General features: G+C 50.7%; 1 protein-coding gene across 2 annotated transcripts; it reads left to right on the top strand.

Annotated features, from left to right (window-relative positions):
- The first annotated feature begins 2,273 nt into the window (after window positions 1-2,273).
- LOC122543201 (vesicle-associated membrane protein 3-like) lies at window positions 2,274-12,371 on the top strand. 2 transcript variants are annotated; one of them, XM_043681648.1, is made up of 3 exons: window positions 2,274-2,306; window positions 10,640-10,783; window positions 11,552-12,371. In XM_043681648.1, the coding sequence occupies exons 1-3, from the start codon at window positions 2,289-2,291 to the stop codon at window positions 11,771-11,773; spliced, it is 384 nt and encodes a 127-aa protein (XP_043537583.1). In that variant the 5' UTR covers window positions 2,274-2,288; the 3' UTR covers window positions 11,774-12,371. The 2 variants fall into 2 exon arrangements, with proteins under 2 accessions (XP_043537583.1, XP_043537584.1); XM_043681649.1 differs by lacking the exon at window positions 2,274-2,306 and adding an exon at window positions 5,644-6,193.
- Window positions 12,372-16,434: the final 4,063 nt, after the last annotated feature.

The raw sequence follows: 16,434 nt of genomic DNA, 5'->3' as shown, positions 1-16,434 counted from the left end.
TGTTGGAATATTGCGTGCAATTCTGGTCTCCTTCCTATCGGAAAGATGTTGTGAAACTTGAAAGGGCTCAGAAAAGATTTACAAGGATGTTGCCAGGGTTGGAGGACCTGAGCTACAGGGAGAGGCTGGACAGGCTGGGGCTGTTTTCCCTGGAGCGTCGGAGGCTGAGGTTTACATAATTATGAGGGGCATGGGTAGGATAAATAGATAAAGTCTTTTCCTTGGGGTGGGGGAGTCCAGAACGAGAGGGCATAGGTTTAGGGTGAGAGGGGAAAGATATAAAAGAGAACTAAGGGGCAACTTTTTCACGCAGAGGGTGGTATGTGTATGGAATGAGCTGCCAGAGGATGTGGTGGAGGCTGGTACAATTGTATTATTTGAAATGCATCTGGATGATTATGTAAATAGGAAGGGTTTAGAGGGATATGGGCCAAGTGCTGGAAAATAGACTAGATTAGATTGGGATATCTGGTCGGCATCAGACCGAAGGGTCTGTTTCTGTGCTGTACATCTCTATGACTCTATAATTTGAGGCTGTTTTCGTTAGAGTGAGGAGGTTGAGAGAGGACTTAGGAGAAAGTGAGGACTGCAGATGCTGGAGATCAGAGCTGAAAATGTGTTGCTGGAAAAGCGCAGCAGGTCAGGCAGCATCCAGGGAGCAGGAGAATCGACGTTTCGGGCATGAGCCCTTCTTCAGGAACCTTCCTGAAGAAGGGCTCATGCCCGAAACGTCGATTCTCCTGTTCCTTGGATGCTGCCTGACCTGCTGCGCTTTTCCAGCAACACATTTTCAGCTGAGAGAGGACTTAATTGAGACGCATAAGATAATCAGAGGGTTCAATAGGGTGGACAGTGAGAGCCTTTTCCCTTGGATGGCGATGGCTAGCACAAGGGGACATAGCTTTAAATTGAGGGGGTGATAAATATAGGACAGATGTCAGAGGTAGTGTCTTTAGCCAGAGAGTAGTAGGGGGTGTGGAACACCCTGCCTGCAACAGGACTCGCCAACTTTAAGGGCATTGAACTGGCCATTGGATCGGCACATGGAGGAGAATGGAATGGTGTAGGTTAGATGGGCTTCAGATTGGTTCCACAGGTCGGTGTAACATCGAGGGGCCGAAGTGCCTGTTACTGCGCTGGAATGTTCTATGCGTCCCATTCATCGATGTGCCTGTAGGGGGAGCTCCTGCAGAGGATTCATTTACTCTTGCACTGACTGGTTGTGACATTTGGTTCTGTTACAGTGTTCCTTCAGTCTGGTGCCTCTGTCCAGTCCCTCTGCCGCTCAGTGGCCGCGTCTCAGGGGCGATCTTTTAGCCGCGGAACACTCTGGACCGGAAGCTAACGGTTTCCAATCTGAAAAGACAGGGCCTCACCGTTTGTTTTGAGATCGGAAAGCTTCAAAGAAAGAGAGCAGCTCTCCCTGGTGCCTATGCGTCACAGCAAAATCAGATTGACTTGGTCTGCGATGTGGGGAAGCGATGCCCTAGCGGGTATTACCGCTGGACCATTAACCTGAAATCTGGGGGCGGCACGGCGGCTCAGTGGTCAGCACCACTGCCTCACAGCGCCAGGCACCCAGGTTCGATTCCCGCCTCAGGCGACCGACTGTGTGGAGTTTGCACATTCTCCCTGTGTCTGCGCTGGCTTCCTCCCACGATCCAAAGATGTGCAGGTTAGGGTGGATTGGCCATGCTAATTGTCCGTAGTGTCCAGGGATGTGTGGGTTCCATGCATTAGTCAGGGAGAAAGCAGAGTAACATGGTCGGGGGAATGGGTGGGTCAATCTTCGGAGGCTCTGTGTGGACTCGTTGGGCCGAAGGAGTTGAAAAGGTTCAGAAAACACTTACAAGGATGTTAACTAACAAACTTAAAAGACCCAGTACAACCCATGGACAAAACCAACGTCATCTACAAAATTCCATGCAAGGACTGCCACAAACACTACGAAGGACAAACAGGAAGAAAATACACGAACACCAGCTAGCCACAAAAAGACACGGCCCTCTCTCCCTCGTAGCCCTACACACGGATAAAAAAAAAACACCATTTCGACTGGGGCAACATATCTATCCTGGGACAGGCTAAGCAAAGACACGCCAGAGAATTCCTAGAGGCCTGGCACTCCAACGCCATAAACAAGCACATCGATCTAGATGCCATCTATCAACCCCTCAGAAAACGAACAGGAAATGACATCACCACAAACCCCAGGAACCCCATCCAGGAGAAAGATATAAATCGAAAGCAGGAGACAACAGCTTCGCTTCACTTGGAGGTCGCCACTGATGATGTTACCGAGCCAGGTAATGAAACGTCTGGATATCAAACCTACAGCTCAGCCAGCAAACCCTACACCCAGGGTTGGGGGGTTGGAGCGACAGGGAGAGGCTGAATAGGCTGGGGCTGTTTTTCCCTGGAGCGTCGGAGGCTGTCATAATTCTAACCCCACAGGTATTGTTCTAGGGACCCAGGTCTGAACCCCGCCGCGGTGGAATTCCGTAACTCAAAAGAAAACTGGAATCGAGAATCTAATGATGGGCCCGATGGTGGGAGAAAAATCCACCTGGTTCTCTAATGTCCTTTAGGGAAGGAGACTGCCCTCCTTACCTTGTCTGTGATTCCAGCCCCACAGCAATGTGGTTGACGCTGAACTGCCCTCTGGGTAATTAGGAATGGGCGACTCCCTTGTCCTGTGAATGAGTTAAAAAGGAAATGATGTTTGTGGGTGCCTGGTTTTGTTCAGTTGGCTGCTGCTTTTGTTATTAACCCTTCACGGGTGAGGCCAACGTTTGTTCACTCTACTCCTAATTGCCCTTGAGCTGAGAGGGCAATTCACAGGGCAGTTATGAGTCAACTGCGCAACTCTGAGCCGGAATCACATGTGGGCCTTAGTAGTGGGGTAGGTTCTGACCACGATTACTGATACACCCCCACAGTTACCATTGAAGGTACTGTGCCTAGTTAGTCAGGACACTGAATTTTTTTTAAATTTCCAAATATACTTTATTCATAGAAATAAATCTTTGGTACCTATACAATTGGTCATGCCGTTCATATATATACATTGCATGTCTTAACATTACAGAGAACAGATTGAGTTAATCAAATTTACAGTTATCGTATTTACAGTCCTGTTTATTAACCATCCAGTCTCTTAGTATTTAGCTGAGGCTTCAGTAGAACCCAATTACTGAGTGGGTCCCCTGTATTACGATAGCAAAGGAACCTTCTTTAACCCCTAGTTTATGGGGTTATCATTGTCCATTTGACTGTCCTGTCTCTGGGGTAGCTGTCTGCATCCCCATGGTGAGCACGAACTGCTGGACCCTCGCTGGGCTGAGGTAGCTATCCAGCTCCTCACTGGGGTCATTTACCTGCTCTGGAGTCATTGAGCCAAGGCAAGGGTCCGCACCGTCCAGTTCTGTGTCTGACAGTGGGACTGTCAGAGGACCACAGCTCTCAGTTACCTGTAGCTGTGGGGCAGTGAGTACCCCCGGGTTCTCACTGGGTGGAGGGTGGACTTCGGGGGGCCCGTTGTTTCCTGGTTGGGAGGAAATGCCCTCCTCTTCACCTACGGCGCTCTGTCTCTTCTTCTGGTGATGACCCTCCTTGCGCCCGACTTCCCCATCCGAAGAGCTGGCCGTCCCTCCCTCGTGCAGCTGTCGTTTCTCCCTTTGCTTGGGAGGCTTTGGGGGCCTGGCCGGATTTTCTTTTCCTGTTTTTAACAGGTATCCACTCCTCTGCTTTTTCGATTACCTCCTCCTCCATTGCTTCCCACTGCCCAGCTCGAACTAGGATCAGCTGCTGTGTCTACTGAAAGTCCAATCAGTTCCTGAGTGGGATTTTGAACCCAGGTCCCCATAGCATTTCCCTGCCCTCCATAATGTTGACACTACTCCCTTTACTCAGACTGCATTTCATTGGCTGTAATACATTTCGGGAAGAACCGCTTTTATATATAAATGCGGTCTCTCCTTTTCAACCGCGCACAAAAAAGGCCTTGTATACCATTACTTAAAAGTCATACAGCACGGAAACAGACCCTTCGGCCCAACCAGTGCGTGCTGAACAGGAACTAGTCCCAGCTGCCTGCTCCTGGCCCATTTCCCTGCAAACCTTTCCTATTCCTGTCAAAGTTCAAGAGTCATAGAGATGTACATCACGGAAACAGACCCTTCAGTCAAAGTCCTCCATGCCCACTCGATATCCTAAATTAATCCACTCCCATTTGCCAGAATTTGGCCCATATCCCTCTAAACCCTTCCTGTTAATGTACCCACCCAGATGCCTTTTAAATGTTGCAATTGTACCAGCCTCCACCACTTCCTCTGGCAGCTCATTCCATACACGTACCACCCTCTGCGTGAAAAAGTTGCCCCTTTTATATCTTTCCCCCCTCACCCTAAACCTGTGCCCCTCTAGTTCTGGACTCCCCCACCCCAGGGAAAAGATCTTGTCTATTTACCCTATCCATGCCCCCTCATGATTTTATAAACCTCTACAAGGTCACCCCTCAGCCTCCAACACTCCAGGGAAAGTAGCTCCGGCCTATTCAGCCTCTCCTTATAGCTCAAACCTTCCTACACTGGCAACATCCTTGTAAATCTTTTCTGAACCTTTTCAACTTTAACAACATCCTTCCTCCAGCAGAGAGACCAGAACTGAACACAGTATTCCAAAAGGGGCCTAACCAATGTCCTGTACAGCCGCAACATGACCTCCCAACTCCTGTACTCAATACTCTGACCAATAAAGGAAAGCATACCAAACGCTGCCTTCACTATCCTATCTACCTGCGACTCCACTTTCAAGGAGCTATGAACCTGTACTCCAACTACACCTCCCCTCTTCACTGTCCACTACACCTCCCCTCTTCACTGTCCACTACACCTCCCCTCTTCACTGTCCACTACACCTCCCCTCTTCACTGTCCACTACACCTCCCCTCTTCACTGTCCACTACACCTCCCCTCTTCACTGTCCACTACACCTCCCCTCTTCACTGTCCACTACACCTCCCCTCTTCACTGTCCACTACACCTCCCCTCTTCACTGTCCACTACACCTCCCCTCTTCACTGTCCACTACACCTCCCCTCTTCACTGTCCACTACACCTCCCCTCTTCACTGTCCACTACACCTCCCCTCTTCCACCTCCACTACACCTCCCCTCTTCACTGTCCACTACACCTCCTCTCTTCACTGTCCACTACACCTTCCACCTACAAGGAAGTTTGTCATCTGCAAACTTACTAACTGTACCTCTTATGCTCGCCTCCAAATCATTTATATAAATGATGAAAAATAGTGGACCCAGAAACGATCCTTGTGGCAGACTGTGGAAGGAATGAAAAGTAATTCTGTCACGGTGCGTGCAGAACCACATTAGTTCTGGGCTTTCATGTCTTCCGAAAGGGGGAAAGAGTTAGACCAGCCGTGCCCCATCCTGTTTTTTGGAAGGATGGCTAATCTCAGCCAACTGAAGTGTGGTGCGTGTATGGAAGGAGCTGCCAGAGGAAGTGGCAGAGGCTGGTACGATTACAGCATTTAAAAGGCATCTGGACAGGATGGGTTTGGAGGGCCAAATGCTGGCATTTGGGTTTGGATTGGGATATCTGGGTCAGCATGGACTGGTTGGAGGGAAGGGTCTGTTTCCGCATTGGACATCTCTATGACTCCACGTTTCGTGTTTTCATGGTGACTTGAAGTGCCCTTTTTTTGAAAAATGCCAACATGTTCGGATTGGAGTGGGCATTAGTATTCCAGGCCAGCGCCCCACAGAAAGAATCTGCTTCCTCAGCAATTTTTGTTTTATTCCGCTGTCTGGACAGGGTGACAAAGCTTGCATGAAAGCAAATGTTTTCTGAAGCTCTCTGTAAGAAAAAAATTCCATCCTCCACCCCCCCCGCCACCTTTAAGGGGCGGCCACTCAGCCCATCGAGTCTCTGCCCAGCAAGCCCGATTGATTCTGTAGGAGCTTCAAGGGGGATGTTTGTATATTGCTGTCACACACACACACACACACAGGCTCCCGGAAGCTAAGTTCTGACTTGTTCGTGGGAAAGAGGAGGCGTTGCAAGGGGACTGGGGAAACTCCAAGTCTTTTGAGTTTAAAATAGCCCAGGCTCCAAGGGACAATCACAGAGAGAGAGAGAGAGAGAGAGTCAAAACCAGGGAAGCAACAGGAATGGTAAGTTCAACATTTCACTCCCCCCTCCAAAACCCTGCTTTGTCTGTCTCTTGTCGAAATCGAAAGTGCTCTCTGTGAAATCTCTCGGGGTCAGTGTGAAAGGACGGGAGATCAAGCCTGCAGCCAGACTGTCAGCTCTCTATTTTCTCACCTTGTATCTTTCTCTGGGGCTGCAAATAACCTGAAAATGACAGCTCCCCTCGCCTTCCCCCCACTGCTCCTTGGGAGTGTGGGGTCCAACCTAACACAGGAGGCAAATTGCTCTGTTTCATTGCTCGGAGCTAATCAATCGCGTTTATTTATTTTCCTCTCTCTGCTGTTGGTTCGCATGCTGTGATTGGGACACGTTCAAAAACAATAAAAAAAACCAAAGCGGTCAGGTTTGGCTGCGATGCCCCCCGTGGTTGAATGACCTGTCAGATGATCAGCCCAGCCCCTCTGCCTTGGCACTGGAGCCAGCCTATTGGAATGCTGCCCCCCCCCCCCCCCCCACCAAGAGGAGGGCAGAACAATTTCCAAAGCGTAACCTCCAGCCCCACACTCCCCTCTCCTTCTCCCGCATCCCGCCCCATTTTGCTGCTGGTACTGTTACACTCCGCGTTAAAAAAGACCCCTGCCTTATAAATCTCCTATAAATTGCCTTCGAGGACCTGTCTCTTTGGCCAAAGGTATGATGTGGTGGTGTCGGACTGGGGTGGACAGGGTTAAAAATTCGCACGACGCCAGGTTGCAGTCCAACAGGTTTTATTTGGAAGCACTTGCTTTCGGAGTGACGCTCCTTCATCAGGTGGCTGTACAGCAGGACCGTAGGGGACAGAATTTATAGCAAAAGATCACATTATCATGCAACTGGAACAATAAGATTAGGTTAGGTTCCCTACAGTATGTGTGTGTGTGTGAGAGAGAGAGACTCCCACAGACCCTCTCTCACACACACGCTCATACACACACACACACTATTGGGGGGGATGGGGGTGTGGTGGGGTGGAATTGCTGTTGTCTTTGGAGTTGTATTCCAGGGACAGGCAGGACCTGGGGACAGAACGTCGGGTTTTGGAGGCTTTTGAGTACGGGTCGGTTTCCGTGCTGTGCAGCTCTACGACTCTAAAAAGGCTCCACGCCATTTTAAAGGACACTGTTAAAGGTCGGGCCCAGCCGTAACTGCCATTGTCCTAGATCTCCGGCGACCTGTAAAGACTGTCTTCACTTGCTTTGGCAACCAGCTTTTAAACAGTGGCTGCAGAAGCAGACTCGGGCAACGCCACCCGGTAATCTTTCACCATTCCCGAAAAATGGAGGGGGGGGGGGGTGCGCTCCCCCTGAAGTGACCTAAAAGCACTTGGAGGAAAAACTCATCAGGCTCACTGATGACCTTCAGGGAAGGAAACTGCCCTCGCCCCTCCTTGCCTGGTCTGGTCTACATGTGACTCCAGACCCACAGTGATGTGGATGACTCTCAAACTGGCCCCTGGGCAATAAATGCCAGCGATGCCCTCATTCCGAGGATTTAACCACAGATGAGGGCATGGAGTGGAACTGAGTGTCGGAGGAGGCTTAGATAATCCTAAATTTTGATCAATCCAGTTCAACGTCTGCAGCGACATGTATTATTCTCCTCAGACAGACTGTGAGGAGTCACCTTTCCTGATTAAGGGGTCAGGCCCGAAACGTCGATTCTCCTGCTCCTCGGGTGTTGCCTGACCTGATCTGTCCCCAGGTACTGCCTGTCCCTGGAATACAACTCCAAAAACAACAGCAATTCCACCTTGCCCCCCCCCCCACCCCCCCACCACCACCACCGGGTGTGTGTGAGCCTCTCTCACTCATATACACACACAAACATCCCCCACACTCACATCGATGCACGCATCCTCTCACAGGCATCTCTCTCTCTCTCTCACACACACACACACACAGTGTTTTTCTAGCACCACACTGTGAGCTGTGTCTAATGTTCACTGAATAACCTGCTTGGTTTTCCCGATGGCACCCAGGGTTCTCCCAGTCTTGGTTTTCCTACCCTTCATATCAGGCAGGTTTTACCAGATGGGCTGCCATGAGCCCTTGCCATGGATCTGGACTGGCATTGAGACAGGTGGGCATCCCAGCCTGAGTTTAGTTGGCAATTGATGTGATAAAATGCGGTTGTGGTCTCTTGCTGAGATGTTTGTATCGTCGATAATCACAGGTGAGGTGCCGGAAGACTGGAGGTTGGCAAACGTGGTGCCACTGTTTAAGACAGGGAACTATAGACCGGTGAGCCTGACCTCAGTGGTGGGCAAGTTGTTGGAGGGAAGCCTGAGGCACAGGATGGGCATGTATTTGGAAAGACAAGGACTGATTCGGCAAAGTCAACATGGCTTTATGCGTGGGAAATCATGTCTCACAAACTTGATTGAGTTTTTTGAAGAAGTAACAAAGAGGATTGATGAGGGCAGAGCAGTAGTTGTGATCTGTATGGACTTCAGTAAGGCATTCGACAAGGTTCCCCATGGGAGACTGGTTAGCAAGGTTAGATCTCATGGGATACAGGGAGAACTAGCCATTTGGATACAGAACTGGCTCAAAGGTAGAAGACAGAGGGTGATGGTGAAGGGTTGCTTTTCAGACTGGAGGCCTGTGACCAGTGGAGTGCCACAAAGATCGGTGCTGGGCCCTCTACTTTTTGTCATTTACATAAATGATTTTGGATATGTGCATAAGAGGTACAGTTAGTAAGTTTGCAGATGACACCAAAATTGGAGGTGTAGTGGACAGCAAAGAGGGTTACCTCAGATTACAACAGGATCTGGACCAGATGGGCCAATGGGCTGAGAAGTGGCAGATGGAGTTTAATTCAGATAAATGCAAGGTGCTGCATTTTGGGAAAGCAGGGGCTGTTTTCCCTAGAGCATCGGAGGCTGAGGGGTGACCTTATAGAGGTTTACAAAATTATGAGGGGCATGGATAGGATAAGAAGATAGTCTTTTCCCTAGGGCTGTGGAGTCCAGAACTAGAGGGTATAGGTTTAGGGTGAGAGGGGAAAGATATAAAAGAGACCTACAGGACAACCTTTTCACGCAGAGGGTGGTACGTGTATGGAATGAGCTGCCAGAGGATGTGGTGGAGGCTGGTACAATTGCAACATTTAAAAGGCATTTGGATGGGTATATGAATAGGAAGGGTATGGAGGGATATGGGCCGGGTGCTGGCAGGTGGGTTGGGATATCTGGTCAGCATGGACGGGTTGGACCGAAGGGTCTGTTTCCGTGCTGTACATCTCTATGACTCTATGACTCTATTTGCAAGGATCACAGCTTCCTTACAGTGTGGAGGCAGGCCGTTCAGCCCATTGAGTCCGCACTGACCCTCCGAAGAGCATCCCAGCCAGACTCAACTTCTAACCCTGATTTCCCATGGCAATCCAGCATAACCTGCACCTCCCTGGATGCTGTGGGCAATTTAGCACAGCCAATCCACCCTAACCTGTACACCCTTGGATTGTGGGAGGAAATCAGAGCACCATGTAGACACGGGGTCGGGGGTGGGGGGGAAGAACGTGCAAACTCCAACACAGACAGTTGCCCGAGGCTGGAATCGAACCCGGCTCCCTGGCACCGTGAGGCAGCAGTGCTAACCACTGAGCCACAAGTGGATTTCTTTGTTGGAGAGCGAAAGGACATAGGTTGAAAGAAGATGTTTCTTGTTGTCAGAATGGATGTGTGCTGTATGTGTGTGTTTTTTGAGGGGGGCCGGGGGAAATTGTTTCACACATCAGCTTACGTAAGGCCATTCAGCCCATTGCTCCTGACCAGGATTTGAGCTTCCTCCCAATTTTCACTGTCTAAATCTTTAATTGGAACTCTGTAATGTCTCCTCCCCCCCCGTGTGTTTCTAACCCCCCTACTCAGGTACATTGATATGATTGACTTCAGCCTGTGGGAGCGCATTCCACATCCTGTGCCGCAGTCTGGGAACGAGGTTCCTTCTGGACCTCCCGATGAGATTTTTCGGGACGCTGTCTGATATTGGCAGGTTCTGCTCTTCCACCAACAGAAAGAAACATTTCCTCTGAATTCCACTCCCTCGGAAAGCTTTCAGGATTTTAAACACCCCCGTTGGGTCAACCCCTCGGCCTTTCATACAGCACGGAAGCAGACCCTTCGGCCCAACCAGCCCATACCGACCCTAATCCCAAACTAAGCTAGTCCCACCTGCCTGCTCCTGGCCCATATCCCTCCATACCTTTCCTGGTCGTGTACTCATCCAAATGTCTTTTAAACATTTTAAATCCACCACTTCCTCAGGAAGTTGATTCCTTTCCTGATATTCAGACTCACATAGTTCGATTAATGCTTCCTCAGGCAAGGGGGAGAGAGAGAGAGAGAGAGAGATGGACAATTATTTCCTACTGCATTGTGCCAAGGGTCCTTCTCGGTCTCTCACTGTGATCCCGTTGCCTCGCAGGGGACGAATAACTCCGAAATCGCTCGGCTGCAGCAGCAAGCCGACGAGGTGGTGGAGGTGATGTACGCCAACGTGAAGAAGGTGAAGGAGCGAGAGGACAAACTGCAGGTCTTGGATGAGAGAGCTGAGCAGCTGCAGGAAGCGGTGAGCAAAACCTCGGGGATCCCAACTTGTGTGGCGCGCGGATTTGCCTTAGACTGATCCAATCCGGTCAGGGGAGTGGAATCTCTTCTCGAGAGTGGATTTGAGGATTGGTTGTACGTTTCGTTTTTAAAAGAAAGCAAATCAGCGCGGATACCTTCTCGCAATCATGACTCTGAATGGAACTTGGCGAACCCTTTGTTTAACCGTGACGTTGGGGTGGGAGGGGGGAGGAGGAGGAGGGGGAGGAACGTTCACACTGTTGTGCCTGAATGCCCTCACCCTTATCCTGAAGACAAGTGTGCCAAGAGGTTGCTTAAACGACCTAGAGTCGCAGAAACAGAACCCTTCGGCCCAACTCATCTGGGCCAGCCAGTCAGATCAAATTCAACTGGTCCCATTTGGCAGCACTTGGCCCATATCCCACTAACGCCTCCCTATTCATGTCCCCATCCGGATGCCTTTTAAATGTTACAATTGTACCAGCCTCTGCCCCTTCCTCTGGCAGCTCATTCCATACACGCACCACCCTCTGTGTGCAAAAATTGCCCCTGAGGTTCCTTTGATATCTTTCCCCTCTCACCCTAAACCTATGCCCCTCTAGTTCTGGACTCCCCCACCCCAGGGAAAAGACCTTGTCTATTTACCCTATCCAAAGGCCCTCTTCTGTTCTATATGAATGATAACAGTCTTTCCTTGTATCACGAGACTCAAAGATGATCGTATCCGTGATTTGTTTGAGGGTAACGGTGTGTGCTCTGACCTTTGAAGGGGAAACTGTTTCAGAAGACATCGAAACAGGTGGCCATACAGGAAGCATCGAGGAACAGGAAGTGGAAAATTATTCTGGGAGTGGCCGTGGGGCTGGTGATCCTCGTCGTCGTCATCGTTGTCATCATCATAACGACTTCTTTGAAAGATCAGCGTCTGCCCCATCAAAGCGAAGCTGTTCCCAAACTAGAGACCACTACGGCTGGTCAACAGGGAACCTAGATAAGGGGCTGCTTTGCGTTGTTAAGGAAGACCCTCGATTGGCAGTTGCTACCGTACACGTGGGTGCCTTAAACTGTGGAACGTAGACATTAGAAACCAAACTGCTGCCGTGAGCCACTTTTTGTCGCGTCTTTTTAAATTATTTTGCTGTTACAAAATGTGGCCGAATTTTGTCTTTGAAATAGGGTACGGGATCCAGGTAGATTGTGTCACAGTCTGTATATTTCCAGCACGGAACCCACCTCATTACCTACAGGCAGCCGAACCCCATTTTAACGAGTAACGTTAGGTAACCGTTGCTTTATGATTACACATTGATTTAACAATCCGGAAACCTTGATATGCGAACCGGCCAAACTGGGAAAACTGAGTTTTGACAGAGCCAGATAGTCCAGGGGCTGGGAAAGGCGTTATCATGGTAGTAACTGGACTGTAGGGGGTCCAACTGATTCACTCACGGACTCTGTAACACCTACTTGGTCCGATCCCACTTCATACGACTCGTCTCCCGACTGCCCTCCCCTCCCAAAGCCTGTCCCACCGATGACAAGGCACAAGTCCAGAATGTGATGGAATACTCCCCGCTTGCCCTGTGGAAGCCCAGTTGATTAGATTACATTCCCTACAGTGTGGAAACAGGCCCTTCGGCCCAACCAGTCCACACCGACCCTGTGAAGAGTAACCCACCCAGACCCATTTCCCTCTGATTAATGCACCTAACACTATGGGCAATTTAACACTGCCAATTCACCCTGACCTGCACATCCCTGAGCACTATGGGTAATTCAGCACGGCCAATTCACCCTGACCTGCACATCCCTGAGCACTATGGGTAATTCAGCACGGCCAATCCACCCTAACCTACACATCCCTGAGCACTATGGGTAACTTAGCATGGCCAATCCCCCCTAACCTGCACATCCCTGAGCACTATGGGTAATTCAGCATGGCCAATCCACCCTAACCTGCACATCACTGAGCACTATGGGTAATTCAGCATGGCCAATCCACCCTAACCTACACATCCCTGAGCACTATGGGTAATTCAGCATGGCCAATTCACCCTAACCTGCACATCTTTGGACTGAGGGGCGAAACTGGAGCACCCGGAGGAAACCCACGCAGACACGGGGAGAATGTGCAAACTCTACACAGATAGTTGCCCGAGGCTGGAATCGAACCCGGGTCCCTGGTGCTGTGAGGCAGCGGTGCTAACCACTGAGCCACTGTGCCGCCCCTATTGGGATTGGGCAACCCATTCACCAGACCTCAATATTCGTTCCTTCCACCACTCTGGAGCACACAGTCGCTGTGTCACAGAAGGAGGCCGTTCTGCGCATTACGTCCGTGCCGGCCCTCTGAGCATTTTAGCCTGACGCCAATCGCCTGACCTTTCCCCCGTCATTATTTCTGCCGAAAACGCTTATTGAAAGTCCTCTCGGATGCCTTCATTCCAGACCCGAACTGCTCACTTTACGCACGCGGAATTGTGCCCCGTCTCCGAGATGCACTGCAGTGTCCTACCAAGGCTCCTCTGACAGCACCTTCCAAAACCTGTGACCGTCACCATCTCGAAGGACAAGGGGCAGCAGGTGCGTGGGAACACCACCCCCTCCGACCTCCTCTCCCGGTCACTCACCATCCCGACTTGGAATTATGGTGCCGTGCCCTGACGGTGGCTGGGTTAAAGCCTCGGGCCTTCCCAACAGCCCAGTGGGTGCCCGCACACTGCGGTGGCTCAAGACGGCAAGTCACCACCAGCACCTTCTCCAGGACAGTTCGGGGTTGGGCATTAAATGATGGTCTTTTCATTGAGATCTGCAATCGAAGAGTGATGACCAAAAATATGTGGCTGAACCTTAAACATGGGCTGAACAGCACCAGGGCAAACTGCAGCCAAAGACAGAATTGTCCCGATGTTCCAATCAAATGAAAAGCAGGAAATATTCTTGGATTTTACAGCAGCGGACTGTTTATTGAAGGTGCGCATTGGATGACGGATTTAAACTCTTCCGGTTGGGAAAACGGCGCGCACAATTGCAAGTTGGTCATCATTCATTGGTGGTCCCTTGCAGACGAGGTGGACTCTCGGGGTGGGGTTAGGTGGGAGGGAGTCCGTAGGCGCACAGACCAGTGGGGCTCCCGCAGACCCTCTACACTTGGGGCAGTGTCTCGATGCTGGCGACGTTGGCCTGGTCCAGAATGCCGGTGTTGGTGCGTCCGTCGCGTCGGTGGGGGCGGCCCCAGCACCTCCTCGGGGTTGTCTGCTGTCGACAGTCTGGGTCTCGGCGCCGTACACGAGGGCTCTGTAAACCATGAGCTTGGCGTCGGAGCTGACGTTGTCTTCAAACACCCCTGAGCTGCGAAAGAACTTCAGAAATGGGAGCAGCGGAAGGCCATTTGGCCACGTAAGCCTGTAAGGTCGTGGCTGGTCTTAATGTGGACTCAGCTCCACTTCCCCGCCCGCTCACCATAACCCTTAGTCCCTTCACTGTTCAAAAATCCATCTGTGCCTTGAAAACATTCAACGAGATAGCCTCAACTGCTTCACTGGGAAGGGAATACCACCGAGTCACAATCCTTGGGGTGGTTTAGCACCATCTAACTCTGCTCCCCCCTTATTTTGAGGCTATTCTCCTGAGCTCTAGTCTCAGTGGGAACAGCCTTCCTGCTTCTATCTTGTCTATTCCTGTCAATATTTTATATGTTTCGAGAAAGCCCCCCCCAACCACCTAATTTTTCCAAATTCCAAATGTGTCCAGTCCCAGTCTACTTCATCTCTCCTCAGAAGCCAAGCCCCTCAACTCCGGAATCAACCTCGTGAACCTCCTCTGCACCCCCTCCAGTGCCAGTACGTCCTTCCTCAAGTAAGGAGACCTCTGAAATAAATAAGGAAGTGCTGGAGAAAGTCAGCAGGTCGAGCAGTGGACTGCCAGAGAATGGATGCATCAGCCTCGAAAGGTGGACTCGGACGTGTCAGCTGAGTTTCTCCAGCTGTTTCTGTTGTCCACTACCCTCCCGTAGGTCCGTCTGCCCTCTGTCTCTCTGGGACGGCCAAAGACCCGAAAGCCTGGCGGAAAATGCACTTCCTGGGGATGGGAGAGCTGCGGTCAATGGCTGACCCCCTTGTCATTTTAAGCAACTTTATAGCAAGTGAGGGAAGAATTCGTCGAGTCCCAAGCAAGGGGGAGGCAGTGAGAGCCATCAAAGATGTGAAGGAATCGTGAGGTAAATCGGATTAGGTAAATTATATCTCAGCCATTTAATGTGTTAGAGCTGACTGCCTGATCAGGCATAACTGTATCTGATACGGCATTGGAAAATAAAGGGTTCAAAAGGAAGTGGTGTTCTTGTCACATTACTGGTCATAATCGGTGCAGAAAGCCCTGTATTTGTTTCCCTTTCCCATTCAGAGAATAATTTATTTTCTACATTCCATTTCTATATCACACGCTTCCTGCTCACTGTGGCGCCACAATGTTGACATTGTGTTCCACCATTATCGTTACTTCCCAGAACCTTCAACTGGTGAACTTCCCCATCAGCCTCATTGTTTCCCTCCTCTTAAAAACCCAACACATTACTGTGTAATTATGAGAGTTGTAGGGCTGTAAAGCAAGGAAACAGACCCTTCGGTCCAAATCTTGAATTAATCTAGTCCCATTTGCCAGCACTTGACTCATATCCCCATCCAGATACCTTTTAACTGTTGTAATTGTACCAGTCTCCACCACTTCCTCAGGCAGCTCACTCCACACACACACACACACACACACACCACCCTCTGTGTGAAAAGATTGCCCCTCAGGTCCCTTTTAAATCTTTCCCCTCTCTCACCTTAAACCTATGTTCTGGACTCCCCTACCCTAGGAGAAGAGAAATTCGTCTAGATTAGATTACATTACAGTGTAGAAACAGGCCTTCGGCCCAACAAGTCCACACCGACCCGCCGAAGCGAAACCCACCCATGCCCCTACATTTACCCCTTACCTAACACTACGGGCAATTTAGCATGGCCAATTCACCTGACCCTGCACATCTTTTTGGACTGTGGGAGGAAACCGGAGCACCCGGAGGAAACCCACGCAGACACGGGGAGAACGTGCAAACTCCACACAGTCAGTCGCCTGAGGCGGGAATTGAACCCGGGTCCGCTGTGAGGCAGCAGTGCTAACCACTGTGCCACCGTGCCGTCTATTCACCCTATCCATGCCCCCCCCCTCATTATTTCATAAACCTCGATAAGGTCACCCCTCCCTCAGCCTCCGACGCTCCAGGGAAAACAGCTCCACCTTCTGTGTGAAAACGTTGCTCTTTAGGTCCCTTTTATATCTTTCCCCTCTCACCCTAAACCTATGCCCCTCTAGTTCTGGACTCCCCCACCCCAGGGAAAAGACCTTCTCTTTTTACCCGATCCATGCCCCCCCCTCATGATTTCATAAACGTCTATCAGGTCACCCCCCTCAGCCTCCGACGCTCCAGGGAAAACAGCCCCAGCCTATCCAGCCTCTCCCTGGCATCCCAGAATCGGTGCTGGGTGCTCCCACAAACCACTCTCGGCGTGGACCGATAGGGACACACTCCGCTGCATGGGTCCAGGTGGTTGGCCATCGGTGACTCTTCCTTCTGCCAGGAATGCTCCCACCGATTCTCCAATCGGG

The sequence above is a fragment of the Chiloscyllium plagiosum genome, chromosome 42 (genome assembly GCF_004010195.1).
Source record: "Chiloscyllium plagiosum isolate BGI_BamShark_2017 chromosome 42, ASM401019v2, whole genome shotgun sequence".
NCBI classification, from domain to species: Eukaryota; Metazoa; Chordata; class Chondrichthyes; order Orectolobiformes; family Hemiscylliidae; genus Chiloscyllium; species Chiloscyllium plagiosum.
This window is presented reverse-complemented; position numbering and strand designations above follow the sequence as displayed.

Excerpts from the sequence above, each read along its gene's own strand:
- LOC122543201 (XM_043681648.1), top strand. Across the intron at positions 10,784-11,551 it reads CTGAGCAGCTGCAGGAAGCG|GGGAAACTGTTTCAGAAGAC; the intron begins GTGAGCAAAACC and ends TGACCTTTGAAG.